General features: G+C 51.4%; 1 protein-coding gene across 1 annotated transcript; it reads left to right on the forward strand.

Annotated features, from left to right (window-relative positions):
* CPD (carboxypeptidase D) lies at positions 1 to 27,696 on the forward strand. The gene is made up of 21 exons (XM_087751802.1): positions 1 to 704; positions 3,240 to 3,487; positions 11,368 to 11,510; positions 12,261 to 12,430; positions 13,044 to 13,411; positions 13,832 to 14,023; positions 14,913 to 15,080; positions 16,262 to 16,371; positions 16,810 to 16,912; positions 17,356 to 17,498; positions 18,097 to 18,266; positions 18,866 to 19,177; positions 20,371 to 20,566; positions 20,849 to 20,984; positions 21,787 to 21,936; positions 22,348 to 22,443; positions 22,539 to 22,603; positions 22,764 to 22,895; positions 23,291 to 23,476; positions 23,793 to 23,892; positions 24,559 to 27,696. Exons 1-21 carry the CDS (start codon positions 34 to 36, stop codon positions 24,783 to 24,785), a joined length of 4,086 nt encoding a protein of 1,361 aa, XP_087607928.1. The 5' UTR covers positions 1 to 33; the 3' UTR covers positions 24,786 to 27,696.
* Positions 27,697 to 27,729: the final 33 nt, after the last annotated feature.

Raw genomic sequence — 27,729 nt, forward strand, 5'->3', positions numbered from 1 at the left:
CTCGGCGAGGGCGGCCGTGCGTGCGGCGGGGCCATGGCGAGCGCGGCGCGGGGGCTCGGCCGGCGGCGGGGGCTGCCGGTGCCGCCGCTCCTCTGCGCGCTGCTGCTGCTGGGCCCGGCCCGCGCCGCGCACATCAAGAAGGCGGAGGCGGCGGCGCCCGGCGAGGCGCTGCGGTACCTGCACTCGGCCGAGCTGGGCGAGGCGCTGCGGGCGCTGGCGGCCGCGGCCCCCCCGGGCCTGGCGCGGCTCTTCAGCATCGGCGACTCGGTGGAGGGGCGGCCGCTGTGGGTGCTGCGCCTGACGGCGGGGCTCGGGCCGGAGCGGGCCGGCGAGGAGCCCGGCGGCGCGGCCCTGCCCGGCCGGCCGCAGGTGAAGCTGGTGGGGAACATGCACGGGGACGAGCCGCTGGCGCGGCCGCTGCTGCTCCGCCTGGCCCAGGAGCTGGTGCGGGGCTGGGCCGGCGGCGAGGAGCGCATCGGCCGCCTGCTCAACACCACCGACCTCTACCTGCTGCCCAGCCTCAACCCCGACGGCTTCGAGCGCGCCCGCGAGGGCGACTGCGGCGGCGGCGCCGAGGGCGGCCGGGAGAACGGCCGCGGCCGCGACCTCAACCGCAGCTTCCCCGACCAGTTCGGGGCCGCCGAGCCCGACCTGGAGCCCGTCCCCGAGGTGCGAGCCCTCATCGCCTGGATGCGCCGCAACAAGTGAGTGCGGCCCGGCCCGGCCCCCGCCCCGGCCCCCCCCTGCCCGGCGCGGCCGGCCCCGCTCCGGGGAACGCGGGACCCTCGGCTCCGCTCCCCGGGGGCCTCAGCCCGCTGGCAGCCTTTCCCAGTGCTTCCCAGCAGGGCTTGGGCGGGAGGGGAAAAAAAAAGCCGTTTCCCACCTGTTTCTCCCCAGCCAGCCTCCTGCGCTGGGCCGGCCCGCGCTCGCAGCCGGGGCCAGTCCCGCACCCAGCGGCCGGGCGAACCCGCACGCCGGCCGGTGTCTGCGGGAGAGCGGGTCGGTGGCTGCGGCTTGCCACGCACCTGCTGAGGAGCCACGCTGGGCACGGCCCGCGCCCTGCACGCCGCCGGGCGCTCCCGGCCACCTGCGTGTCTCCCTTCTCCAGGAGCCCGCAGCTGGAAACGTCTTGTCTTGAGCTTGTCTGTAGGTCTTGCTCTTGGGGCCGATAACGCTTTCACCATGAGCTGTGGGACGCTTAAAATATTTGGGGTTAAGCGTGTAACTGGCCTGTGTACAAAGATGTTAACAGAGAGTTGTGTTGACCGTGGCTTCCCCCCGTCTTTGTGTTTCATGGAAAATTCTGTGGATTTAGCAATAGTGCTCTGTGCAGCGGCATTTCCAAATACAGGCCCTGCTCCTGCGGCCCTCTTCCCCACCTGTCCTGTTGAAGCGTGCAGGATTGAGCCTTAAGTGCCCACGCTGACCCGTTAGGCTCTCACCTGAACCAAGGGGGTGAATGGTGAGAAGCTGCCGTGCCCGGAGTGGGGGAGCCCAGCAGGGGAGATGGTGGATCCCCACCGTGAGTCCCAGCTCCAGTTTGGGGCCCTGGGCAGCCCCGGAGAGCCCCAGGCACTGTCTCTTCGCTTGCTGTGTATTCTTTAAAAAAAAACTAGAAGGCCCAAGCTATTAAGGTCAGCACAACCAACCGTGTGAAGTTGTGCAGAGAAAGCCAGAATGCAAAGTCTGATCGGATATGAGCAACACACTGAAACAAACTGCAGCCCTCTTCCCGAAATGGGGATGGAGAGAGAAACGGACGGGATGGCTGACGGCCGCGGTGCGCTGTAGGGCTGCTGGTTGGACCCAACCAAGACACGCAACGTTCGGCATCCTGTAGTGTTTGCTCAGTTTTAGGGAGCAAACTTTGCTTGGAAGAACTATCTCTATTAAAACTTGGTGGATGGTGGTGTCTGTGGGAATTATTATTATTATTATTATTATTATTGCTCTAGAGGAATTTCGTGAACTGCATTCATGAATTTGCTTGTCCTAAGGGTCCTTTAGGACAGCTCTGATGCAGCAGTTTGCACCAAAATTCTTCCAGACTTAGTCATTAGGGAAACTCGTGCATGTTCTTAATATCATTTTGCAAATACCTTGGGCTTTTTATTTTTTTGCAAGTGTTCGAGGTGGGATTTGCGTGTAAGCCAAGGTGAAACAGGAATAACGCGGTGCTTTGTGCATCCCTCTGCCTGGCAGCACCAGTTAATGCTGGTACAATTTTAGACTAACATAATCACTGATAGAAAAATGAATGGGTAAACAGAACTGTTTGATTTAAAAAAAGTGATAGTGGGTGTAATGCAATTCGTGTGCGCTATTTTAAGGAAGGCAAAGGTATTGGTCACGTTACCTCTGCTCAGAAACTAAATCCCATTTGACCGAATGAGAAGGAGAGCTCTTTCTCCCCTCAATGCTGTATGCGGTGGGAAGAGGAAGAGCAGAAACAATTACGTTTGGGATTCATTGAAATGCTTATGCTGCCTGTGATCAAATTAAAGTGCGATATAGGGCATGCTGTGCTGTAATTTCTGACCTGGGATTTTAACAGCCCTGTCACATATCCAGATTTATGAAAATCAATTCTGTTGTACGTACCAAGCGTTGTTCAAGGCTTGACAAAGAGCTGTGTACGTCGCTTTACGTGCAGGGCACTGCTTGTCTGTCACAGGGTTTGAGGACTCTATCTTAGGCTGAAGCAAGAAACTTGTTTCACCTCCAGTAATGCCAGATGTCAGTTTGGGGAGTGAATAAACCGGTCCTGAGAGTTGGTTTATTGCAAAAATCTGCTGACTTCCCCAGTGTGCTCACACTTGGGTGCTGTTCAGACCCTCTGACAGCCCTGCTGGCTGTGTTGGAGGCTGGCATTACAGGAGGGGATACGTCCCCAGGGCAGTGTATCTTTCTGTCCAACAGTAGCCGACTCGGTGTCGGACGAGTGCGTATCTGTTAACATAACCGTGGTGTAGCTGCAGCTCCGCAGGAGTTCTCCCTGCACAGGGCTGATGGAGCAGGGGCTGATCGCTTCCTCTTCCAAAGCGGCGTTACTGCTGGGCAGCTCGTCCAGTGGGCATGGTTTGGCTGGTTGATCTCAAATAGAGTTTGGAGGCTCCTGAGAACATGGTTTGGGTGGGAAGGCAGCAGAATAACTGGTTGGGCAGCTGTAGCCAGCTTCCTGTTGAAATTGTTCCAGTATGACTCTTTCTTTTTCTTCTTTTCATCCTTCCCAACCCCAGGTTTCTGCTTTCTGGCAATCTTCACGGTGGCTCAGTGGTTGCAAGCTATCCTTATGATGACTCTCCCACGCATAAGCCCACAGGAGTCTACAGTAAATCAGCTGATGATGAAGTGTTCAAATATTTGGCAAAAGCTTACGCATCACATCACCCTATAATGAGAACCGGCAAACCCAATTGCCCTGGCGAGGAGGGAGAGACCTTCCAAGACGGTATCACAAACGGTGCCCAGTGGTATGATGTAGAAGGTAAGCCGTGCTGGTGAATCCCTCCAACTCTGCTAGGTCACCTAACAGACTGTCTTATAGAAACAGTTTCCCGCTCCCACTGAGAACTGACATCCAAACCAGTGGTGATTATCACAGAGGAAAGGACGGTGGGTGAAGTGGTATTTTTAGCTTTGAATGTGTTCTAGCAGCTTGAAATGAAGGAAGGCGGCATCACAGGCACACCAGTAAGTGCTTGATGAATCGCAGCTTGGGAGATGTTCATAGGGAAGAGATCACAGCAAACTGGAGGGTTCTTCCTGACCCTGTGAGGTGCTGGAGAGTTATCCTGCACGTGGGAGGCTTCCTTTGCCTAATGAGCTGTCACTTGGTCTCCAGGTGGTTAGTAAATTTTGATACAGGAAAGCAGAAGCTATTGTTAAATGTATTAAACCAATGCCAGTATTCTGTGAGGTTTTTTTAACCTCCAAACTTGTAATTTTATAAATGATTATAGAATAGCCTGCTGTAGAACTATGTAAAATGATGTAAATGCATGGTCTGAGCTAAGCTAGCTGCTCTCGCTGGAAGCGGGGTAGGGAGCTTTTCTATGAACTGCTCTGCTGTTAGACCTGGGCAGAGGGTGACAACCAGCACGGCCTGTTCTCGTCCACCAGTGTGATGGGATCTAGAAGGGATCCAAAATTCGGTCTGCTGGGGCTTCTTGGAGAGCTCCTGTTCCCTCCATTAGGCAGCTGCACTGGGAGGTGATCTAAATATAAGCAAATTACCCCTGGTGCCACCACTCTGCTTGTGTGGAGGTGGCTGGCCTGGCTCAGCCACACTGTGAGCTGCTCTGGGCGCATTGGTTTTGCTGAAAATGGGATTTAAGGGACAGTTTATGTGACAAAATGCTCTCGTGGAAAAGGCTCTGTGGGCTGTTGGGAAGAGAAATCTTGGCTGTGTCATTAGAAGAAGTTACATCATTGCCCCCTCAGCGGATGTTGTACAACCATGGCCTCGCCAGACGGTGCAGAAACTTCTGTGGCAAGGACACAACAAAAACCTTGCATAAATGCTCTGAAGAAGTCTCATTGCTTTGCTGTGCCCAGGCTGCTCTGCTTTCCCTTATGCTAGGGCTGAGGGATGATGGCAGGAGTGCTGAGCAAGCAGTGACATCAAATGTTGTTTATCCGTCAGAGCTTACAGCTTAACAAATTCTAATAAGATGGTGTGTTTCCAAAACACGGGCTTCAGAGCTGACTCCAATCTTAACCCTGCCTCCACCTTGCTTGGGAAGGAGGGAGAAGGATCCAGTACTGGGCCTGAACACATCACCTCTGCTGGAAGAGGAAGTCTTGATTGCAGCAGTGCCTGAATCATTCCCCAGGATTTCACTGGTCAAATAAGATGTCATGTTCAAATAAGATGTGGTTTTACCTCTTTCTCTAGCAGCTCTCTCCTGCCCTCCACCCTGTCGAGCACACCAGCGCTGGTGTTTGCTGGCTCAAGGTTCACTGCTGCTGTGAAAAGTCCAGCAGGAGGAAGGTTTGTGTCATCTGGTGAATTTGCTTATGAGGGAACAGGATATCCTGGATGATCTGTGCTGCCTTGTTCTGGTGGCGGTCGTTATCGACAATCATCTCGGTCGGGAAGTTTGTTAGCTGCAGCTCTAACGTTTTCTGACCTTGTAATGAAGCAGGATGGGTGTGCTCTGAAGGGAGGGTGGTTCCAGAGCTTTGGGCTTGTGTTCCCCTGCCCCCAGTGAGCAGCATTTTTCACTGCAGCGTTAACTTCTTCATCCTCCTGCTAGGATGTGGGACACCTGGCTCGTGGCTGTGGCACTGGGTGCGAGTCTTTCAGGCTGCCTTTGCCTTGTCAGTGAGCAGAGCAGAGGTTTCACCTACTTTCCTTTCACAGCGAATGGCAAGGTGTGAACTGAAGACCAGTTTACTCCGTGCTGCGATCGCTGTGGTTTAGACTCCATCCAACAGCCTCCAGCCTCTGTGGAAACAAACCCTTTTGCTGTGACAAACCACAATCTTGGGCTCAGCGCTGATGGCTGTAGGCAATTCGTGGGCAGAGATTATAGGACGGGTGCACTGACACTAACTCTCAGAATAGAGCATTGCTGAGGCTGGCAGACCTGTGCGGTTTCTCCCCTAAGCGGTAATTTAGGCCTCGTTGCTGTTGAAGATGCACGCGTGGAGGGTGATGGCACCCCTCGGAGCACCTCCAGACTGAGGAGTTCACGTGAAGTTTAACCCACGGGAGCTGAGATCCAGAGAAGAGCACGGGTGAACTAACAGATCCCCCAGAGGCCAGCACACGTTCATTTTGATGTTGTGTGAAGTTACTGTGTCCCTTCAGGGTTTTAGATGTTAACATTTATTTTTAGTGATGGATGAAGAGCAGGCAAAGGGGAGTCAGTTGTATGCAGCGTGTGAGAGAAGTGGCAAAACCACCACGGTGGCTGTATTGAGTCATCCGACTCCCTCAGCTCTGTGCCAAGGACTGCTGAGGCTCTACTCAGACCAGGAGGCCTTTCCCAGTGACTGCAGAATTTAAATGTGTGGTAAAATGGGGCTGGGGAAATCCTAATACCCTGTGGGAGCTCCCTGGGTTGGGCTGAGCTCTAGATACAACCAGAGCACGTGGTTCGGCGAACGGTGCGGGGCACGCGCTTGTGGCCTGCAGATCAGGTTGTGCCAGGAGAGACTGCAGGCTCCAAATGAACTAAAGCCAGGAAAAACAAAGAAATGAGAACATAATGTCTCAACAGGTGGAAATTTTCCTGCCACATTTTATCATGTGGAATCAAACATGCTGGAAAGTCAACTGCTATGGAATCCATTGTCCCAGAGTTACCAGTTCAGGTTTATACTGGTGCCAGACCCCATTAACTTTCATTTGAGTTCACAAACAACCTCTTATGTGTGTCAAACCAAGGTGGCAAGTACAAACCATCGGAGTAATTGTTAAGGTCAAGTGTGCACAGAGAAAGATGGCTCTCAGCCAGACGGCTGAATTTGGCTTCTGCATTCCAGCTGCTTTAGATAAGCACGTCTGTGACGGGGGACGCTTTTTAGAGGCTATTTCTGTTGTACATGCTCTTACTCTTCCTTCCTTTTTAACCTCTGGGGGTTTTAACTACCAAGTGGCTGGTTCAGATTAAGAAAATACATGCAAGTCTGGGCTGGTGTGCGGTCCAGGTGATGCTTGGAAAGCAGTTAAGAAACTGTTTAAGTTTTATTTGTGGGAAGGACATGCGTGCCTTTATTTTGTAAAGAGCCTGGTTGAGAAACTGAATTCAATGTAACTTTCAATAGGGTGTTTTGTGGGCAGCCTCGGAAGGTCTTTTTATTTGCAGTCCCTTCCTAAAAGTTATTTTCCCTGCTAGTTTGACTCTCTGATACCCGAGCGTTTGAGGTGTTTTCAGTGTCTACCGGAAGGCACTTCTCGGGTTGAAAGTGGATTTAGGTTATCTGTGTGCTTACTAGGTTGTTTTGACTGTGGTTACTAGCCACACTGAGCTTCTGAACAGCTTTTGGTGGCATCAAACTCAGAACAATTAAAATGAGTGCCGAGAACGGTGGGTGCTCATGGCGTCGCTGTGGTGGCCTCTGTTTCCTGGGCACAGCAGAAGGCGGTTGCACAGCCTGAGCTCTGGTAGAAGTTTTCAGCCATGTCTTTCTGGGATATGCACAATTAGCTGCCCTTATGTGTTTGTGCTTTCATAAAATTCTTATTCCAAATTTTTCTTTCTTCTTGAGAAAAGTATTGGCTTGATGGTTTGAGGGTCTGATGCCTCTCTTCACATCTGCCATGAGCGGCTGGGCAGTGCTGTGGTGGTGCAGCTCTTGGGAAGACTCTGCCTTCCTCTTTGAGGGAGCCCCGGGAAGGCTGCAGGGCTGTGCTGCTCTGGGCCGTGTGATGCAGCTGCTGGAGTTGGAGGCTGAAACCTCGCCTCCTGTGAGTTTTAATGATTTCGGACTGATGGACCAAAACATTCCTTTGCCTGTTCGATGCTGCTGCTGGTGCTCACCCAGTCTCATGCTAGGAGACAGTCGGTTCTGTCCGCAGAGTAAGCTGCTTGTGCCACGTATTTAATCACGTCTCTAGCTTGCTTTGTGCCATCTGCTCTCTCTGCAGAGCAGACAGGACCATTTCTCTGCTTTGACTTGGCTGCAGGTCTCTCATCTCCTCATGTCTGCTCCAGCAAGAGCTGGAATTAGGGACATTTCTGCGTAGTGCAGTTTGAAAATAGAGTCCTTCCTGGCTGGCCTGGAAGGCTTCTCCGGGCACGTGGTGTATTTATGGTATCTGCATCCCCGGGCTGGACTCTAGAGAGCTGCATTCTCCTGCTTGCCTGCATGGTGTGGAGCTTGGCAGGGAGCAGAGGCGTGCTTGTCAGAGTGAACGCTGCAGCGCTCGTGCTGCGAGAGGACTGGGATCCTTGCCTGAAGTCCAGTCCTGATGCTCAGGGAGTGGGACAGAGCAGGAGAGAGGTTTGTTCTGAGCATTTTTGTGACCTACTGCCAGCCCAGGACTGACTTGCTGTGACTCTAAGCTGCTCACTTTTGCTTTGCTTTCCTCACCGGTAAAATAGGTATGATGCTTCATTGGGAGGCTGAAGCTTTACACGGTGTGGGCTAAAAGACACCCTGTGATCCAAAAATGCTGGAATAAATCCAGCAAGTTATCCCAGATGCTACCCAAACAGATAGGTAGAGTAGAAGCACTGTAGTCTGACAGTCCTCTGTCTTGGGTGTGCTTTCTCTGCTCTGCTCCTTGAATGTAGTGCTCTGCTAACGGTAGGCTGTGCACAGGTCTCTCTTTACACCTCCAGATCTTCTGTGTAGCCAGGAGAGGCTGTGCAGATGGTATATGGAAAAATACATCATTCCATATGCTGTAAAAATAAGCGTCCTGCTCTGCAATGGGGCCATGTGAAGGCCAAATATGTGCAGCAGCTACAGTCCAAATTTTCAAGCATGCAATGGACTACTTTCTCGAAGAGACGGTTTCACCGAAATTGACGTAGCAAGCTCTAATTTAGTCTGTTGCTGCTCTATTATGGGTGAGCATCTGTCCTAAATTTGCTTGAATGGCAGATGAAGCACTAAATATGCTTCATAATGGCTCTGGTTTACGTATGGATGTTTTCAAATGCATTAGCGTCCTGCTATGAACAGATGGTTATAGGCTGGCAAATTGTTTCGTTCTGCATGGTGTTTACTGGCGAGAGAGCAGCCCGCTGTGGGTTACTTTTCTGAGCCTGGTAACGGGAGCTGAACAGAAGTGAGCATGTATCAGATTCACAGGCCTTGTTCGTCTGACCTCTTGAACTGAGTCTGAGAGTTTTAAAGTCCTGAAACACTTTTTGGCCCCTTGTGCTGGACAGAAAAGCCTCTTTCCTGTTTTGATCTTGGCCCCTGCACAAGCTGCAACGCTCTCTTTCTGGCTGCAAGTGACGTGTGATTTGTTACAATAAAATTTTCATGTTCCCTTAGCAGCGGGCTCCCAGAAGAATTGAGAGGAGCTGGGATGTCTTTGATGTAGCACCGTCCCGCACCTCTTCCCAGGGGTCTGTTCTTCTGAATCCTGCTTTATGCTGTCAGTCCGTCTCTGTGTTACCCGAGTGTGGTGGGGCTGTTGAATTCAGAGCAGCGGTCCCTGACCTTTTGGGACAGTGAATGCTCACAGCCACCGCATTTATTATAAGACTTCTCTGCTTGGTAGAGTGCTGCTGATAGCTTTTCCTGGCCGTGCATTAACGCAGCCTCTGCAAATGCCAGGTAGTGCATTTGCATTGTGGTATTGATCTGTTCTGGCCGGTTAATTGGCCACCACCCCGGAGGGTCCCTTGCTTGTGAAAGATTAGGAAACTGCTCAGACAAAGCAAGTGAGGTTTTTTAGCATAGCACTAATGTAGCACTTCGGTGGGCAAAGCAAAGGATGGGAGTACAAAGTATGCATTTCTGAGACTTGCCTGCTGGGGCCCTGCAGGCTGGGGCCATGTGCCACAAGCTGTCTTCTGCTTTCCTTCCTCCTGAAGTTTGCATCTGCCTCCTGCAGAGCAAAGGTATAGCTGTTCCATGGCAGGGGGGCTTCTGAGAGCCAGTTTGACCTCCTCAACTCATCCAGGAGGGACCCATTGCCTGGGCCACTGTGTCCAGCTGACGGCGGTGGGAGGCGCTCCGTCGGTGCGCAGAGGTCTCCGGGCTGTGTGGTCCCAGGCGCTGCTGCGCAGGTTGGGATGGAGCCATCTGGGCAGTGGTGGCCAAGGCCCTGGCATGCCAATCTACCGGGATTGTAACTGTGTAAGGTTGTGTAACCCAGAAGATACCATCAGTATGCATAAAACTTGGTATGGTGTGTTTTCCATACTGACACAATTGCCCGATTGACTGGTGGTGGTGGGAACGAGCCTCTCGTGGCTACAACACCTGGCTACAGTCATGTGGTGGGATTCGTCAGGGTGACTCTGAAACCTGTTTCACAGACTTGTGGTGGTTTTGGAATGTCCTTTTTACTATTGAAGACTCCCATGAACGTTTAGGGGGCTGAATATTTGCAGTCTTCAGCAGCATGCTGAAGTCTGAGCTCCAGATTGTGAGTGGTGATGCCTGCAGACCTTGAGTCCTGCTGGTGTATGATTCATTCCTGTTTGACAAACAGGTTTGCTTGCTGAGGGTTGGACGTAAACTTCAACAAATGGGGTCAGGACACTTGCTGGAAGAAGGTGACCTTTTTGTTTCCTAGCAGTGCCTGTGGTTTCTCTGAAGGGTGAGAATAGCAAGATGAGCTTAAGACTGGGAAACAGCGCTGTGCGATCCTGTTTTCTGGTGCTCATGGAGGTTTGGCTGGTTTAACGCTATGCTAGCAAGCTGTCCCCAGGTGCTGCAACATCCTGAAATTAGTTGAGACTGCTGCCTTAAAGAGGAAATGTGGGAGGAGGCTGGTGACTTGGCTGCAGGGCTCGGGGAAAAGAGCGAGTTTCCCAGTTGGAGTTTCCCTGGTGGACAAGTCTGTGTCCTGTTGTCTTGCAGGACCGGGCTGTTGTGGGGCCACAGGAGTCCTCAGCAGTGAGGGAGGTGTCACTGTCCTCCCAGATCAAGAGGAGAGCTTCCTGAAGGTGGCTTGGACTTGCTGTAGTTCACTGCATGCTGTCAACGTGTCAGATATTGTCAGACTTTCTGCTAGGGCTGCTCTAAATATCAAGTAAATGGAGACCTTCAGATAAGGAGTTGGAGGAAGAGAGCAGCCTGAGGAAGCAGAGAAGGGGCAGCATTGCTCTCGTCTCGTCTAGAGTTTTGCTGAGATTTTCTTGGGAGAACAGCTGTGTGGTTCTTGAAACTTTCGACATGTGGATTCGAGCTGCCACCTCCCAGGTTGATAGTCTGGTGTGTTATTTTACGTCAGAGGCCTGATGCTCATTTTGGGCAGAGTAATGTCTCTTGCAGGAAAACTTCACAAATCTAAAGGTGGTTCGGAGCACACAGCGAAGGACTTGGCAGCAGTAGTGTTCAACCTCTGGTGTGCCTGCCCTGGCCTCCAGGATTTGTAGTGTCTGGAAAATGTCTTCACAGTGAAATGAACCCATATGAATTTCCAAGTGCTGTGCTGCTGAGTTCAGCTGGCAGAGCAGTGAGACCGAAGGGACTGTCATCTTTGAACTGTCCGTGGCTGATTTGAATGGCCCAGTGTGCCAGTTACTGGGAGAAACAGAGCTCTGTCTTCCCCAGCGCAGGCTCTCACCATGATCTGATCTGACTTTTCTCCTCAGGTTGTTCACTCTGGAGCTGGGACAGCATCGTGGTGAGATGCTGTGGGGGGCTGAAGGACAGGGAAAAATGTGCATCCTGTGGTGGGATGTCTGTGCATTGCTCTTGGGACATCTCTCTGCCTCGTTTTCTCAGGTGGGATGCAGGATTACAACTACGTGTGGGCCGACTGCTTTGAGATCACATTGGAGCTGTCCTGCTGCAAATATCCGCCGACCTCTGAGCTTCAGCAGGAGTGGGAGAACAACCGGGACTCTCTCCTTGCTTTCATTGAAAAGGTAGTGCGGGCTGGGACAGGGTGCAGGGGCGGCAGCTGTGAAACCCGCGTGTCCGTGGTGGGCTGAGAGCACAGTGTTCAGTTGCTCTTGTGGCTTCGTTTGCTGTGTGCGGTAACACAGCTGCTGCAGTTGCTGTGCAGAGGTTGGTGGTTACAAAGCGGCTGTGTATCTCTGTGGTTCTGCCACAGTTCCCACATCCTCCACGATAGCAGAGCTCAGCTCGGAGGGCCCTTGTGGGGTTCAGTGTTAAACAGAGGGACCGATCAGTGCAGTTCTTGCTAAGCAATGCAGAGGACCTGTATGGCCTCAGTGCCATGAACCTCCAGTGATGTTCAAGAGCACCAATACTGCTGAGACCTTGGCTTGCAGAGGCCTTTGCCAGGCTGTCTCCAGAGGCCCCTGTATGAGTTGAGTAGGCGACAGTTTAGGCTGGGAAGGAAGGCAACTGCATTTTGTCTTTCAGTATGGCCTGTATCCCTGCTATGTTCATATTGTGTGCCCATGTCAAGGAAATAGAGGATTTTTAGGGAGGATCAGTTCCGAGATCTTGCTGCCTTCCCAGTGCCTGCTGCATGCCTGTCCTTGCTGTCTGGCCAAGCGCTGTCTGAATCATGGGCCCTTGTGCGTCTTTGCCTGGCAGCTGTCCTGTTCTGCTGCCTTTGGGGAAGGGCAGGGAGGTATTGCTGGGGGAGGACACGGTTCTCCTGATGTTGCCTGTCTTCAGCCAGGCTTTTGCATTGTTTTCCTCAGGTCCACATTGGTGTGAAAGGCTTTGTCAGGGATGCAGTCACTAGAGCTGGCCTGGAGAACGCGACCATTGTTGTTGCTGGTATTGCTCATAACATCACAGCGGGCAAATATGGTGATTACCACCGACTGCTTGTGCCTGGGATCTACAACGTGACCGCAGTTGTAATGGGGTAATGTCTCTGTGGCAGCCTGCGTCCACACTGCCAACTGCTCATGTTCCTTCACTTGATTTCTTCCCCCCAAGCATCTTGTTGTGTATTTAAGGGGCTTGGCTGGAAGCTACAGGAGTAAAGGACTCCAGCTTAGAGCTGCAGCTGTGTTTGTTCACCCCGCGCCCCGCTGCCGCGGGGTGCTGCTCTGTGCGCAGCACTTCTGCTGTCACCTTTGTTTGGTTGCTTGTATCAACCCGCATCTTACTTTCTGGGCAAAGGGAGAAAGTGGAGTAGGGTCACGCCAGTAAGAGTTTGTGTTGTCTCAGGTCTGGGTGTAAACATGTAGCTCGCCCCTAGGCTAGCCCTGTGATACGCCTGTGGCTTCTTCCCTGGGGAGTCTGTAAACAGGAACTCGTGCCTCTGTGACACAGCAAGGACAGCAGCGTAGTTTGGTCCGGTGGCAGTGGGATGAGTCTCGTCAGCTTGTTCGCTGGTGAATCTCCCACGTAGTCGTTAACATCCCAGCGCGTTTGGGCTGGGAGGAGTAGGCTGGAGTGGTGGAGAGGCTGCATGGGGGTTTGGCCTCTGTTCTGCAGAGCCTCCTTGCTGAAGTGTGCTGGTTTTTTCACAGTTACACACCAGTGACCAAAGAGAACATCGAGGTGAAAGAGGGAGCTGCAACAGAAGTGGATTTCTCCTTGCAGCCAACTGTAATGCCACCAGCTCTTAACGTCACGCAGTTCACAGCAACGCCTGCTCCTGTCTCTACCATCACCCCCACCGCCGTGCAGGCAGAAGCCCCAAGCCCAACTTCTCTCCATCAACCCATCCAACCTGTGGACTTCCGCCACCATCACTTTTCAGACATGGAGATCTTCCTGCGGCGGTACGCCAATGAGTACCCCAACATAACCCGACTCTACTCTGTGGGCAAGTCGGTGGAGCTGCGGGAGCTCTATGTAATGGAGATCACGGACAACCCTGGCATCCACGAAGCAGGTAAGGTGGGAGATATTTTTTAGTGAGGCACAAATGCAAGTGACAGACGCTTTGCATTGGGAGACTGTGGGCAGAGTGAGAAGGAGTGTAGAGCTGGCACCTGGCTGAAGAGAGACTGAGCTGCTCCTTGCAGTATCCTTTCTAAAAAGACCAGGTGCAGTGGGTGGCACTAGTGTGTTAAAGAGCATTGCTGGGGACATCTACACTGGTCATGGAGCTCTGGGGACAGAAGGACCAAGGGGCTTCCCTGAAACAATGTTCGTCCTTTTCGGTGTTGTGGGAGCAAAAGGGTAAATTTTAGGTAAATGCCCTCCAGCCCTGCAGAAAGGCCTGGGAGAGCAATGCTCTGGGTGGTGAGATGACTCCAAGCTTTAGTGTAGTGGTTATAATTGTCTCTTTGGTGTGGCCATGTGTATGCAGGTGAGCCGGAGTTCAAATACATCGGTAACATGCATGGGAACGAAGTTGTGGGGCGAGAGCTTCTCCTGAACCTGATCGAGTACCTCTGCAAGAACTTCGGCACAGATCCTGAAGTGACTGACCTGGTCCGGAGCACACGGATCCACATCATGCCGTCCATGAACCCTGATGGCTATGAGAAGTCCCAGGAAGGTAGTGCTGTCTGCGCTGAAACATCTGTGGGGTTTCTAGCTCTGAGAACAAGCCTTTGGGTTCATGGTACCTCTCGGAAATCTGGAAGCCTTGCTGGAGCAGAAGTGCTCTTCGCACAGGGAGGCTGGAGAGGGCCTTGGTGTGCGCTGTGCGATGGGTGGGCAGAGCCCGCACTGCAGGATGTGGGCAGTCGACTGATGCTTGAAGCTGTTGGAGAGTGCTATATGCTGCCCCTGTTTGGGTCCCCTTATGGTTTGTGGCTATCCCAAGGCTTATTTTAAAAAAAGACATTCCTTTGACACAACTCATTTGCTGTGCTTTGGTCCATGCTCTTAGTAGCATGTGATGTGGGAGCCAGGCTGTCTGCAGAGCACTCGTCCAAGGATAATATAGACTTTTATTGTGATGTTGAAATTGGCAAAAACATCCTTCAGAGAAGTCATTAAAACTGTGTGGCTCTTGCAGATTGGCAGAACAAAGTCTGTCCAGAACAATTTTCTGGAAGCAGATCTCTGCTTGGGTTTAACAAAGAACTTGTCCGGCTGGTTTGAGAAGGTGAGCTCTGAGGTTTCTGCAGTCGTGACACCCGGCTGCTGGGTTTGTTCGTGGTTTGCTGCCTTTCTGCTAGCCGTGGTCTGGCTGGCACTGACAGCCTCTGCGAACCCCTGCTGAAAGGGCCCTCGGACACCTCTGCGCACAGAGCAGGCCTGCCGCTGGAGGAGAGCGTGGGTATCCCCTCACGCTGGGGTGTAGGAAGCCAGCACCGTTGTGCTCTCTGCTGTTTTCCATTAACTGATAGTTGTGAGCTCTGTAGTTAAGAGGATGAAGCCTCTGCACTGAAGTGGGAACTTGCGTAGGGTGCAAGCTTGAACTTGTGTTTAATTTTCAGGAGACAGAGGAGGTACCGTTGGCAGAAACAACAGCAACAACTATGACCTGAACCGAAACTTCCCAGATCAGTTCTTCCGTGTGGCAGACCCTCCGCAGCCAGAAACTCTTGCTGTCATGACCTGGTTAAAGACTTACCCGTTTGTGCTCTCAGCAAACCTGCACGGAGGTATGGCAGCCAAAGTGAGCTCCTTCCTTTGCACTGAGGTCCAAGGGACGGGAGTTTGCGGGGCTATCTCCGCAGTGTTCTAGGCATGAACCGAGGAGCTCTTGCAGAGAGCTCTCTCCCCTTGGCATTGCTGTGAAATGGCAGGAGCGAAGGCAGCCAGGTTTCTGCAGCAGGGGTAAGGCCATTTCCAAAGGGCCTACACAAACAAAGAGTAAACCCAACCTTTTGTTCATGCTGCTGGAAGACGGATCAGGAGCTGGAAACAGAGGGTGAAAACTGTGTCCCCAAGCACATTTGTAGGGAGCTGAAGAGGCTGCTGGGAGGATCGCAGGGGAGCACATGCACTGGGGAGTAGCTGGCTCGTTGCCTGTTGGGAGGTGGGAATGGGCTCTTGTCAGCAGCTGGGTCTGGGAATGTGATACAGTGCTGTGGCTGTTGGAGGCTTCATAGTATTTATAAAATGAAGGGGACGAGATGTAATCCTGAGGGTTCCCTGCCTTGAATTGCATGGCGGAACTATGAAATTTGCTGTAATTTAATTATCTTTTTGAGTGTTCTAAATTAAGTCTCTGTATTACAGCTTATTCCCTAGACAGTTTGTCTGCTGGCTTGTAGCTGTGGTAACTTGCAGGTGGTTGCTTTGTGCTAGCATGTTTAATTTTGTAGAGCAGCAGTGCCGTGTGTGGGTACGAGGGAGCTGGCAGTTCTCCAGCAGCGGTGGTGGCTGGGGTTCCATGGTGCTATTAGTACAACTTGCTTAGGGAAAGCTTCAGTCAGCCAAAGATGTTACAATCTGATGGTGCTTGCAATAAACTCCAGAAGGCTGAAAAACTACAGCAGTTGGGCCAAGGGGACTGTGTGTGTTCTAGGAAATGCCTCCCCTTGCTTTCTGCCCTCTGTGAAAGTGATTGTTAGGAGGTTGTGCTCATCCCTCCTGCGTATAAGAGCCAAACCTTTGATGTGTCGTGGCTTGGGTTCACCTTCCCAACTGGGTGTGGTCTTATCTATTCCTGTGCTTTTGCTGTCTCTTCTAGCCACTGGGCTTAATGCTTTGTTTAATGCCAGGTCTTGAGAAGCAGAAGACTTGGCACTCTTTGGAGAAAAAGAAAAACTTCCCCTATTAGGCTGAGGGATCACTTGGAAAGCGTGCAAGTACGAGTCAAAGCTTGTTTCCCTTGCAGGTTCTCTGGTGGTTAATTACCCCTTTGATGATGATGAACAAGGAATAGCCATATACAGTAAATCCCCAGACGATGCTGTGTTTCAGCAGCTGGCGCTTTCCTACTCCAAGGTAAAGCTCTAACGGGAAAACAGGCACATCCTGCTGGGTTAACTCCTGAGGCTGTCGGGAGCCTCCTGAGTGGCTGGTAGAGGAGGGTGCAGGTACTGCGGGCGCCTGGCATTGCAGGCACAGCAGAAGGGTCCTGCGGGAAGCTCTCGTTCCGTGAGCAGATGCCCAGCGTGTTCTGTCTGCAGACGCTGTAGGAGGAGCGCTCTGTGCAGGTGCGGGGGCCGTATGCACTGAAGGGTGGCAGAAAATGCTGAAAACACGGGCTGGGAAGAGAGCAAGGATGTCGATGGGCTGTGGCTGGGTGTGGGTGCAGCCTGTTTGTGCCTGCATGAACCTCTGTGTTTGGTAAGCCCAAGTGTGTGACTAGTGTTAGAGCAAAAGTGCCAGGGGCTGTAGAGTGCAGAGACTCAGCTTCACATGTCGCATCTTGTTTTTTAGGAAAATACAAAGATGTATCAGGGAAGCCCTTGTAAGGATATGTACCCCACCGAGTACTTCCCGCATGGCATCACTAATGGGGCTCAGTGGTACAACGTTCCAGGTAAAGTAGACCTTAAATTTCTTGCACTGTTTGTCTCCAAGTTAATGCATGTGCAGCTTAAAAGAATTTAGTCTGATCGGTCACAAACTCTGCATCGGTCAGCCCAGATTACTGGGACTCAGGTTTCTTTTATAACTTCTTAAATAAGGTACCCAGATAAAGTTATACCTGAGGGAAGGAATTTATAGTGTAGTTTGTCTGGCTATTAGCAAAATAGTTTCATAAAATTTTACAGCAGTATATTAGCATGAAAGGTATTTACAAGAAAGATGGTTATTTGTCTGCTATTTTGGCATCCCTTTGAAGCTTGAATGAAGCTATAAAATGCGTGCTGTAGTTTGTACTTCATCTTTCTCTACTATCCGATTTTTTTTTTTTTTTGAGCTGTAATACAATTGCCTGCAGGAGAACTTGTCAAAACGGTTTTTACATTCCTGTTGTAGGTGGGATGCAAGACTGGAATTACTTACATACAAACTGCTTTGAAGTGACCATTGAGTTGGGCTGCGTGAAATATCCAAAAGCTGAGGAGCTGCCAAAATACTGGGAGCAGAACCGCCGCTCTCTCCTCCAGTTCATGAAACAGGTGAGATGCTTTGACCCCAAGCAGTTGTGTGAGCTGCCTCTGAGGTTTGCATTAGACGTGCTAGAATGAGCGGGCTAATCTGCAGGCTGAAGGAAATGCTGCTTCCTGGCCAGACTGGGTACCTGTTCCACAGAAATCATCCCCATCAGAACATGTCTGGACTCCTCTCCCCTCCTTCTCAACATACCAAAAATCTGTATGGGAACAGCAGCCAAGCAATGCAGGTGTGGGCTTTTTATTTACCACTACCTTGGTTTTCCCTAGGCTGGAGTGGCCTTTATGTGCTGTTCCCACCTGAGTCAGGGCTGGTGGTAGTGCTGCGCACCCAGGGCACGCAAACAAAGGTGTGGAGCAAAGAGGGCTGTGGTGGCACCCTGAGCCAAGCAATTGCTCATTGTACTCATCAGGTGATCTTTGTCTGTGCCAGCTGCTGGCAAGTCTAACCTGAACCCTTTTGGAACACGTTGCTCCTCTGGGAATGCTGAACCTCCTGGGCTGGGAGCTGGGGGGATTTGGGTGTCAGTGATCCCACAGCGATGTGTGGGGTGGGAGGCGGAGCAAGGGCTGGCACTCAGCAGGGCTCTGGGTCTGTACTCAGGTTCACCGCGGCGTCTCGGGATTTGTGCTGGATGCTATGGATGGGAGGGGCATTCTCAACGCCACCATCAGCGTTGCCGACATCAACCACCCGGTGACCACCTACAAGGATGGAGAGTACTGGCGCCTCTTGGTCCAGGGGACGTACAAAATCACAGCATCTGCCCGAGGGTGAGTGAGGCATGGCACAAGGAACAAACAGCTGCATTCCTGACTTCCCAGTCAGGAGCAGTCCTATCGCCTCTGCCTACAGCAGATGTAGGCATGGGTGTTTCCCCTGCCCTCTGGCCTGTGCAGAGTTAGCAATGTGATGCTACCCTGATGTCAAAGACCGCTCACCTGGCATGGTGTACAATCCAAATCTTCCCTTGTTTGGGGGTGGTATGGGGAAGGAGTTGATAACATAGTGTCTTTAGGGGAAATTCTGTTTCAGGCAGCTGCCCACAGAAATGAATTCATCATTTCAACAGCTGTCAAAAACTTTGGGTTAAAGCAGCCTGACTTGTTGTCCTGCCAGTCTGCCATGCAACCCTGCAACACCTGAGCCAAAACCAGCTCAGCGCCGTGTTGGGCCCTGAGCTGCTCCCTGTCCTCCTGCCATTCCCATGTCCCTTTGAAATGTTCTTGCTCTTTTTTTCTTTTTATGCTTCTCGCTTTTGACTGGGGAGCAGTAGCAGTTCCGTGTGAGTGTCTAGTCAGGAAGGGGGGTGTCTTGTTGTGTGAGGCCTTGAACCCCTGACGTTTCCTTGTGCCTTCTCTTCCCTGGGCAGGTATGATCCGGTCACTAAAATGGTGGACGTTGGCAGCAAAGGTGGGGTGCAGGTGAACTTCACGCTTTCACGGACAGACATCAAAGTGGAGGAGGGGAAGATGCCGGTCCTGAACACCCCAGACACCAGCGACCCCAACGAGAAGGAGTTTGAGACCCTGATCAAAGATCTGTCTGCTGAGAATGGCCTGGAGCGCCTTCTGCTTACCTCCTCGGGGGATGTCTCTCCTTATCGATACCGCCCTTACAAGGACCTCTCCGAGTTCCTCCGAGGCCTCTATCTGAACTACCCGCACATCACAAATCTCACCAGGTGAAAACTCAAAGCAGCAGTGCTCAGCTCCTCCCTGAGCAGCAGCCCGTGGTAGGAAAGTAGTGAAACAACGAGCCATGAACGCAGTGCAGAGATGGGGAGCTCGTTTCTCCCCTTCCCTTCCCTGTGGTCCCTGAGTTCAAGGGAGCCCCACACGTAGGGGCATGGCAGCAGAGCACTGGCTGCAGGGACTCACAGATGCATCTATGTGCTTTTTCCTGAGACATCATTTTACTGACTTAAACTTGGGGTGCTGTCAGTTCCCCAGAGGTGCCTGGGACTGGTGATATTCCCAGCACTGATATCCCAAGTTTCTGCAAATACCTCTGTTCCATGCTCTCTGTTTCCTCCTTTTTCCAAATCCTTTCTGACACCCACCCTGCTAAAGAGTCCCCAGCAAAAATGATCAAATTTTACTTAGAAATCTCAAATGGCCTTTTTTGATTGTCTGCCTTCAGATTTTAATTCAATAGTGCGAGACATGTTTGAGTTAGCTTGCCCTGAGCCAAGGTCTCTGCCCTCCTGCAGGAGACCAGCTGTCTGCAGTCCTCTGCTTTCCTTTGTGACCTGTAGCGCTTACCCTCTGTCAGCTTTAGAAAGCACAAATCTCTTTGTCCCAGGACCTCATTTGCTTGTTGTTACCAGGCACAACATGCTCATGTGCTGTCCCCGCTGGTGCCAAAGCTGCTTTTCTGATCTGTAGCCTCTATTGTCTGTCCAGTTGCATCAGCCCCGATTGTGTTCCCTGCTTTGCTTGCATTCAGTTTGCTAACTTAATGGCATGACTGTGGCAACAACTTCTGCATTACTGGAAATAGGCCTGCTTTTGTCCTCTAAACTGGGTGCTTTAATAAATTACTTTGATGTCCAGATGTATCCAGCTCTGAAGGGAGGGGGGGAAAAAAAAACCAAAACAAACCAACATTGGAAGCCCAGAGGCATTTAGCAGTTCCACATTTATGGTGATGTTTTAGGCTATATAGAGATATACGGAGCTGATGTTCACTGTGAATTTGGTTCAGTGTGCTGCCAATCTCTGGTGATGTGGTTGTGGTTTGTGTGTCACACGTCTTTGCAGCCTCCTTATGGAGGTAGGCAGCAGTTCCTTTCCACACCGGGATTTCTCCATAAGGCCAGGCTAGGGGTGCAGCTCTCTTCCTGAGCTGACGCTCTGGTTTCTCATCTCTTGGCAGTTTGGGTCAGAGCGTCGAGTTCCGTCAGATCTGGTCCCTCGAAATCTCCAACAAGCCCAACCAGTCCGAGCCTGAGGAGCCAAAGATCCGCTTTGTTGCTGGTATTCATGGAAACGCTCCCGTTGGTACAGAGCTGCTCCTGGCATTGGCAGAATTTCTTTGCATGAACTACAAGAAGAACGCTGCTGTTACAAAGGTGAGAAGCCAACGCAAGGGACCATCTTGGAGCCCTCCAGTTATATCCCGAGAAGACAGTGCTCGCTGGGAGACACTTGTCTTGTTAACGGTGGCTTGTGGGGTGCAGCAATCCCACACATAATGGGGGGGTGATGTGAAATCCATGGGACCAGTGGGAACCTCCGACTGCTGATGTCAATATAAGCAGCAGTTCCTAGGATGAGATCCAGACGAATGAGATGTACAGAGAATGAACCCTACTAATTGCACTTTATGTACTGTTTCTCCTCCTTTTATTCAGCTGATTGACCGAACACGGATTGTGATTGTTCCTTCCCTGAATCCAGATGGACGTGAGATAGCGCAGGAGAGAGGCTGCACATCGAAGATAGGCCAGACTAATGCTCATGGCAGAGATCTGGACACGGACTTCACAAGTAAAGCAAACTAAAGCAAAGTGATGTGTAGTGTCCCTGTAGAAATGCAGGCTGCTGTAGAAGCCTCCTGCTAGCTGCTCTAGGGTTGGGTGCAGCTGTTTGGTTACAGGGTCTACTTGTAAAGAGAGCAGCGCTCCTGCCCTGGAGCCCAGGCAGCACAGCTGCTGGGAAGCTTCCAAAGCTTGGGTCCCCCTTACAGACGGTAATTTGCAGTCCCTTGTTTGCAAGGAAAAGACAAAGCAGAGTTCTTTAGGAATAGTCCAGAGGTCAGACAACACTGATGTATTTTTCCTGTTAATTGATTTCTTTCAAACCCCCATTTTTTGGGGGGGGGGGGGGGGGAAAGCCCTCTGTTCATGCTTCCTGGAAACAGCCTCCTTTTTTCATGCATTTCTGGCTTCCGTGTAACTGCTTGCTGTATCCATAGCACTGTATCGGTGCTGTGCCCACCCTTCTGGGGGTGAAGTGTTCTCTCTGGCCAGGTTTGGCTGGGATCATCCCAAATGCTTTCTTAAGAAAATGTCACTTCAGTGACATTGAGGTGGGCAAACACACACGAAATACCCTCTGCATCACAAAAGTAAATAGCTTGGGGAAATAGTGATGTGTCACATTTGTTTAGCTTTGCAGATTAATTCCCCCCGTGGGTAGTGCGGACTGGCTGCTTAACTTGATGTCAGGTGCATCTGCTGAGATCTAACAAATACCTTTTAATACATGCAGCAGACTTTATTTCAGATATAAACAACAGCAGAGGAAACTGTTGTGGCTTCTCTTTTCTATTTGTTGTTCTGATTTACAGGCAATTACTCCTGGTATGCAGGGACACGAGAGCCTGAGACCAAGGCCATCATAGAGAACTTGATACTGAAGCAGGATTTCAGCCTCTCTGTTGCGCTAGATGGAGGATCTCTGCTTGTCACTTACCCTTATGATAAGCCGGCGCAGACAGGTATGACTGACTCCTCCGGGGCCCTGCGCATAGTTACCCTTGGGCTGCCTCTGCAGGAGTTCGCGTGACCGCATGGTGTAAGAGCTTCTCACGCTGGTTGTGTTCTGTAGCCTCCTTTTGTGTTCAACCCTTCGTATGTGCAGTTGACAGTCGGTTAAGTAAAGCTATAAAACCTCATGGGGTTCAGCTAGGGATCAGAACGCTTACCATTTCTGTTCCTACAGCAGTATTTCAACCTTTCCTCTGCCAAAGCCGGTATAAAGTCTGCTTTTGATACCACCCCTCAGAGGGAATCTAGAATGCCCCTGAAACATGTGTCACGATCCATACAGGATCGTGGGGTTAGAATGGGAATCTGCCCCTCCAGTGAATAAGAGTTGCACTCTCAAAGTCTCACTTTTCTCTTTGTAGTGGAGAACAAAGAAACACTGAAGCATTTGGCATCTCTGTACGCAAACAACCATCCGCTGATGCATCTGGGCCAGCCAGGCTGTCCAAATAAGTCAGGTATGTTTGGTTGACTCCTTTAACCCCCCCGATCAGCTTGTGCTAGACTCTGGTAGTAGCAAATCTGTCTGACAGCTGTGTTCTTGCTCTCACAGATGAGAATATTCCTGGCGGTGTGATCCGTGGCTCTGAATGGCACAGTCACTTGGGAAGTATGAAGGTACTTCATTGCGGCACAAGGCTTTCCATCTCTGCTAAACAAGCATTAAAAAGCGCATTTGTTCTGATGTCTGGGCAAAACTTCCCCACTTCTAGCTGCACTTTGCAAAGCTTTTTAAATACCATCTATTTTGTTGTAACTGTGGTTTTGGTTTTTGCAGGATTTCAGCGTTATGTTTGGTCATTGTCCTGAGATCACTGTCTATACTGGCTGCTGTTACTTCCCGAGCGCAGGGCAGCTTCCCGGCCTATGGGCAGACCACAGGAAATCTCTCCTTAGCATGCTCGTGGAGGTGAGCCGCGGTCCGTGGGAGGGAATTCTGGCAAGGAGTGAAGGTAGTGGGCGGGGTGGGGAGGAGGGGGGGGGGAAGAGAGCAGTATGGAGAGTCTTTGTGGTTTTATTGGGGCTATGTAATTACAGACGGTCAAAATTTAGACTGCATGAGGAATGGATTGAACAGAGGCATCAAGTGATCAGGAAATGTGTTGACATGAGAGTTAAACATCTGTGCTGTTTTGCCTCGTGGTGGGCTGAGCAGACCTTGCAGTACTGTGCACTTTTATTGATTATAAGGGTCAGGGATGGAGAATGGGCTGTCTTTTGAGGGGAGGATTAGATCCTATTTCAGTTACAAATGTGCCATACGCTTGGATCTGAACGTGAAGTGTTTGAAATGCTTTATTTCAGGTTCATAAGGGAGTCCATGGGTTTGTCCAAGACAAGAGTGGCAAGGCAATTTCTAAAGCTACCATTGTTCTTAACGAGGGTTTGAGGGTCTATACTAAAGAAGGTGGCTATTTCCATGTGCTGTTGGCTCCAGGTTTGCATAACATCAATGCGATAGCCGACGGGTACCAGCAGAAACACATCAAGGTATGTGAGCGTCTGTATTGGAGATCTTCCCCCCTGCTCCCTGTCGTACAAAGGCATCCCCTCTTTGGGCTCCGCCTGGTTGGCTGTGTTTAGCTGCTGATTATGTGCTCTGGGTAGCTGTTTTCTGCCTTGATATAATGGATGGAGAAGAAGTTCCCAGCACAGCAGGGCTGTTTTGGGCAGTAGCTTTTCTTTCCATTGCCCTTGTCTTGGGCATCTGCCTGGTCCTGCCCTGGTCAGCCGGTACCTCTCTTGTGTGGACACCTAACAGAGGTGCAAGCTTTGAGACAGTCTGAGCTCTCGTGTCTTTCTGCAGGTCTTTGTACGTCACGATGCACCCAGCTCTGTGTTCATTGTATTTGATGCGGAAAACAGGATATTTGGTCTGCCAAGGGAGCTGGTTGTAACTGTTGCAGGTAAAGTGACACTTTTGATCAAAGCTTTGAGCTTTGTTTTCCGTACCGGTTCATGCTGACAATGACACTTCTTTTCACTGAACTGGAAAAGTAGCCTGTGGACTTAAGCCATCTCCTGCTTTCTCTTCTGAACGTGTGCTTGTCCTTGCAAACTGGTCCAACAACCCTTGGATCTGGTGATGCTGGGCTGGCAGATGGGAGGGAGGGAGTAAGTAGAGAGTCTTGCAGGGGTCTGAAGGGTCCAGAATGGAATTTGGGATGCCTGCAATGGGGAGAGCCTGTTAGTGCATAGAGCTGGGACCTAGGAGATCTTGCTTCTTCCCCAAGGTTGCTTTTGAGTGGTGTGGCACCAGGTGAGCATTAGGAAATATTTTTTTTGTCAAGGTGGCAGCTGCTGGGAAGGCTAGAGTTTATACCCAGTGGTCTGCAGAGGAGCTCAGTGATGCTATCCTAGATTGTGAGCACAGAAAATAAAGCTAGTGCAGTGCTGCTCTGGGAGCAGCGCTCTTTCATAGCGTGTTTTCTGTGGCCTAGGAGGAAGGAGCAGGGTCACAGTGAAGCGAGGAAAGTGGTTGTGACTGTGGAAGGGAAAAGAGATGGTGGCAAGCCTATGAGTCTCTGGGGTGAGGGAACATGGCACTAACTTTAATGTTGTCTTTCTGGTAGGTGCAAGTATGTCTGCTCTGGTCCTCACCGCCTGTATCATCTGGTGTGTCTGCTCAATTAAGTCCAACAGACACAAGGATGGCTTCCACCGCCTCCGGCAGCACCACGATGATTATGAGGATGAAATCCGCATGATGTCCACCGGCTCAAAGAAGTCCCTCCTGAGCCATGAATTCCAGGATGAAACAGACACTGAAGAAGAAACACTGTACTCCAGCAAACACTGACACCTCCCGGGCAGGAAAGGAGGTTCCCATGGACCAGACCCGGTGGCGGGGGGCAGTCCCTGTGGTTCAGTTTTGAAACATTAGCGTGCAGGATGTGTCCTCCAGAGGTGTGGGTGGCAGCTCCCAACTTCCCTCTGCTATTTGCTCTGTTCCTCTGTACGTGCAAATCAGTGGGTGTTGGAGGCTGTGTTTGGGCCTAGGACATGGCTTGTTTCATCTTTGGGTCAAGATCTGGAGGTTCACATGACGTTGTTTGAAAGGCAACTTAACAGGGTGGCCAGCAGAGTTCCTAGCACTTCCCCAGCATCTCAACACAGTGAGCAGATGGTGGGGAAGTGCCCTAAGACCTGCATGGAGTTGTAGGTACAACACTCCAAAGCAGTTTCTCTACCTGTTTTGATTTCATGTTTTCCACTCTGTACTCGGGGGAAGCCAGATCCTTCACTTGACTCCACGTTCTGCAGAGTAGCCCTTGGAAAAAGACTGTACTTGGTTCTCGGCTCCTCCCTCGGAGCTTGTCCCCACCACGAGATGCTGTGGCCTGCTGTGATCTGCAGTGGTTGTGGAGCACCTCTAATGTGTCGCTAGTTCCAAGCAGTGACTTGCCATTCTGAAAGCTGGAGGAGATGACGTCCATTCTTGATGTGAGCTGGAGAAGGGAGCAAATGTCAGAGCTTCAGTGAACTCTGACAAAGTTCAGTTGCTTGCCAGCTCTGCAGTACTGCTGTTCCTGACTTCTGGGGAAGAAAGAAACTTTATCCCCATCACCACCGGTTGCTTCTCATTTGTGTAGTAGACTTGGCCTTTGGGGTCTTGTGTTAGCGTTACAACAGCACAGTGTCCAAAAGAGCAACTGAAGGTTGTTCTAAGCAAATGCATAAGCTGATTGTGGTGGGTACTGTAGAAAAGCAATCGGTTCCTGACTCCACCTGATCAGATTTGCTCAAGTCCACCACTATTCAGGAGGAAACAATGAAATCTGACCACTGCTTTGTATTTGAGCATTATTGGAGCAGCAGGGAGAGGCTGTGGGAGATCCATGGCCCAAATTCAGTCTTAAATTTTGAGGAAAAGCTGCCCCATTTGCCATTGTCCACCTAGTACCATAGAGCACTTTGGAAACACCCTCTCATCAAGCTCTGGTGATGGTGGGCATCAAATCAGCCTGCTGGCTTGGCTCTGTTCTACCACAGCATCCCTGAAGTGTAGCAAGAGCTCCACCTGCTTGTGTGTCTGCAGTTGTGTCTGCTGCTGCGGGGGCCTGGGTGCAAGGCGTGAGGAAGGGCTGAATGGCTGTGCTGAAAGAGAAGGGAAAAGCAGCCAAATTCTGGTTTTGTAGCACTTGGCAGGAAGAGGAGCCGCAGCCTGCATCCCCAGGACACATTACATTTGTGGGGAATAGAAGGGGGGGTCCAGAAGGAAAGAATGGCTGAAATGTTTGATTTCCAAAGCCTTTATGCATCTCTGATGTTCCTGTGCTTTCTGGGCAGAGGGCTGGGGTTAGAATAGGCACTTATTTTCTGCTGCTCACTTTCTTTTTTTAATTCTTGCCCCACTGACCCAAGCTCTGGTGCACAGGAGTCTGGCACAGCAACATCCTAGGCATCTAGTTTGCCCTGAGCCGATCTCTTCTCCAGCAGCCTGGGGAGGTCCACTAGTGAAACCTGCACATAGTGTCTATGGGGGGTGGTTGCATCTAATCTATGGCGGGGTCTGTTCTGCAGGGCTCTGGCCTGGTCTCCTCTGGGGGAACTGTGCAGTGCGTTCCCCACTGAAGACTGCTGGGCCACGTCGCCTCGGGAAGGAGCTGTTCCTCGCCTCTGTGTGCGGGAGATGCCCTTCCGGAACCACATGCCTGTGGCCATGTTGCCATGCTCATCGTCTCAAGCAGCTGCGTGCTGATTTTGTGCAGCTATCTGGAGGGACAAAGATAACCCTTAGACACCAGTATATCTTCTTCCCTGTTCCACAGGGAATTATAGTGCCAGAAGCAGGTGATAAGGTCTGGCTGGGGAGGTGTGCTGGGCACAGGGAGGTGAGGCTGAGCATTCCCTGTGCTCCTGTCCTGCATCCTGGTGGCGTGAAAGAGCTGCTCGTGTTGCCTCTATTCTGCAGGAGCCATGAACATCCCTGTGCCTGCTCCCAGCTCATTGTGCTGCGCAGGGGATGGGGTTTGGTCCTGGGCCCTGACCTTTTTCCACGTGTAACGGGCTGCAGCGCACCAGCACGCAATAGGGTTAACCCTGCCTCATCTCTGAACTTCTCCTGCTTCTGAGAACTTTCACAAGAGACACAGCTGGGGTTTTATATAAAAATTGAGTTTGCAAATGGCTCTGAGGGCTCGGTTTGGGCTCTGTTTGCTCTGGCAGCAGGTAACGGACTGAGGTGGCCTTGCTTTGTCCCACTAGCAATAAGTCTCGTTAGGAATCAGCCCTTTCCCTCTGAGAGTGCGTTTTGCAGTTAGCTTGGAGTAGGTGCGTGTTTTTAAGGTGAGTGGATTTGAGCTGTTTTGCAAACCCGTGAGACTTTTCTACACAGCAGGAGCAGGTGGGGTGCCTGGCTCTCGCTCCATGCTCGGAGCCGCAGCAAGTAAGCTGTTTGTCGCCAGTTTTGGGAAGGCAGGAGCGGCCTCCCCTCGCTGTCAGTCTGTCTGTCCGTCCATCCATCCATGGGAGCGCCTGTGCCGCTTCTGGCAAGGAGCCAGTTCCCGCGTGGGTGCTTGTCCCTGGAGCGTGTTGGTCCGTGCACTGTGCCTTCAAATGTACATTTTTAAAAGGGACTTGAATCGCCTTTTCCTGGAAGCGGGATGGGGCGGCGTGAGGTGAGGCCTGGCTCTGCCCTCAGCTGGGCCCTCTGTTTTTTACCTGTATACCAAGATCCAATAATCTGTATAAAACTATTTTGATGTCCAGCTGCGTCGTCTCGTTCTTCCTGCAAGGGGCAG

Source organism: Nipponia nippon, unplaced genomic scaffold (genome assembly GCF_047370975.1).
Source record: "Nipponia nippon isolate SJK-2023a ecotype South Korea unplaced genomic scaffold, ASM4737097v1 scaffold_15, whole genome shotgun sequence".
NCBI classification, from domain to species: domain Eukaryota; kingdom Metazoa; phylum Chordata; class Aves; order Pelecaniformes; family Threskiornithidae; genus Nipponia; species Nipponia nippon.

Coding starts and splice junctions, on each gene's coding strand:
- CPD (XM_087751802.1), top strand. CDS start 34: ATGGCGAGCGCGGCGCGGGGGCTCGGCCGGCGGCGGGGGCTGCCGGTG. Junction 22,604..22,763: donor GTCACTTGGGAAGTATGAAG/GTACTTCATTGC, acceptor TGGTTTTTGCAG/GATTTCAGCGTTATGTTTGG. Junction 23,893..24,558: donor GCTGGTTGTAACTGTTGCAG/GTAAAGTGACAC, acceptor TCTTTCTGGTAG/GTGCAAGTATGTCTGCTCTG.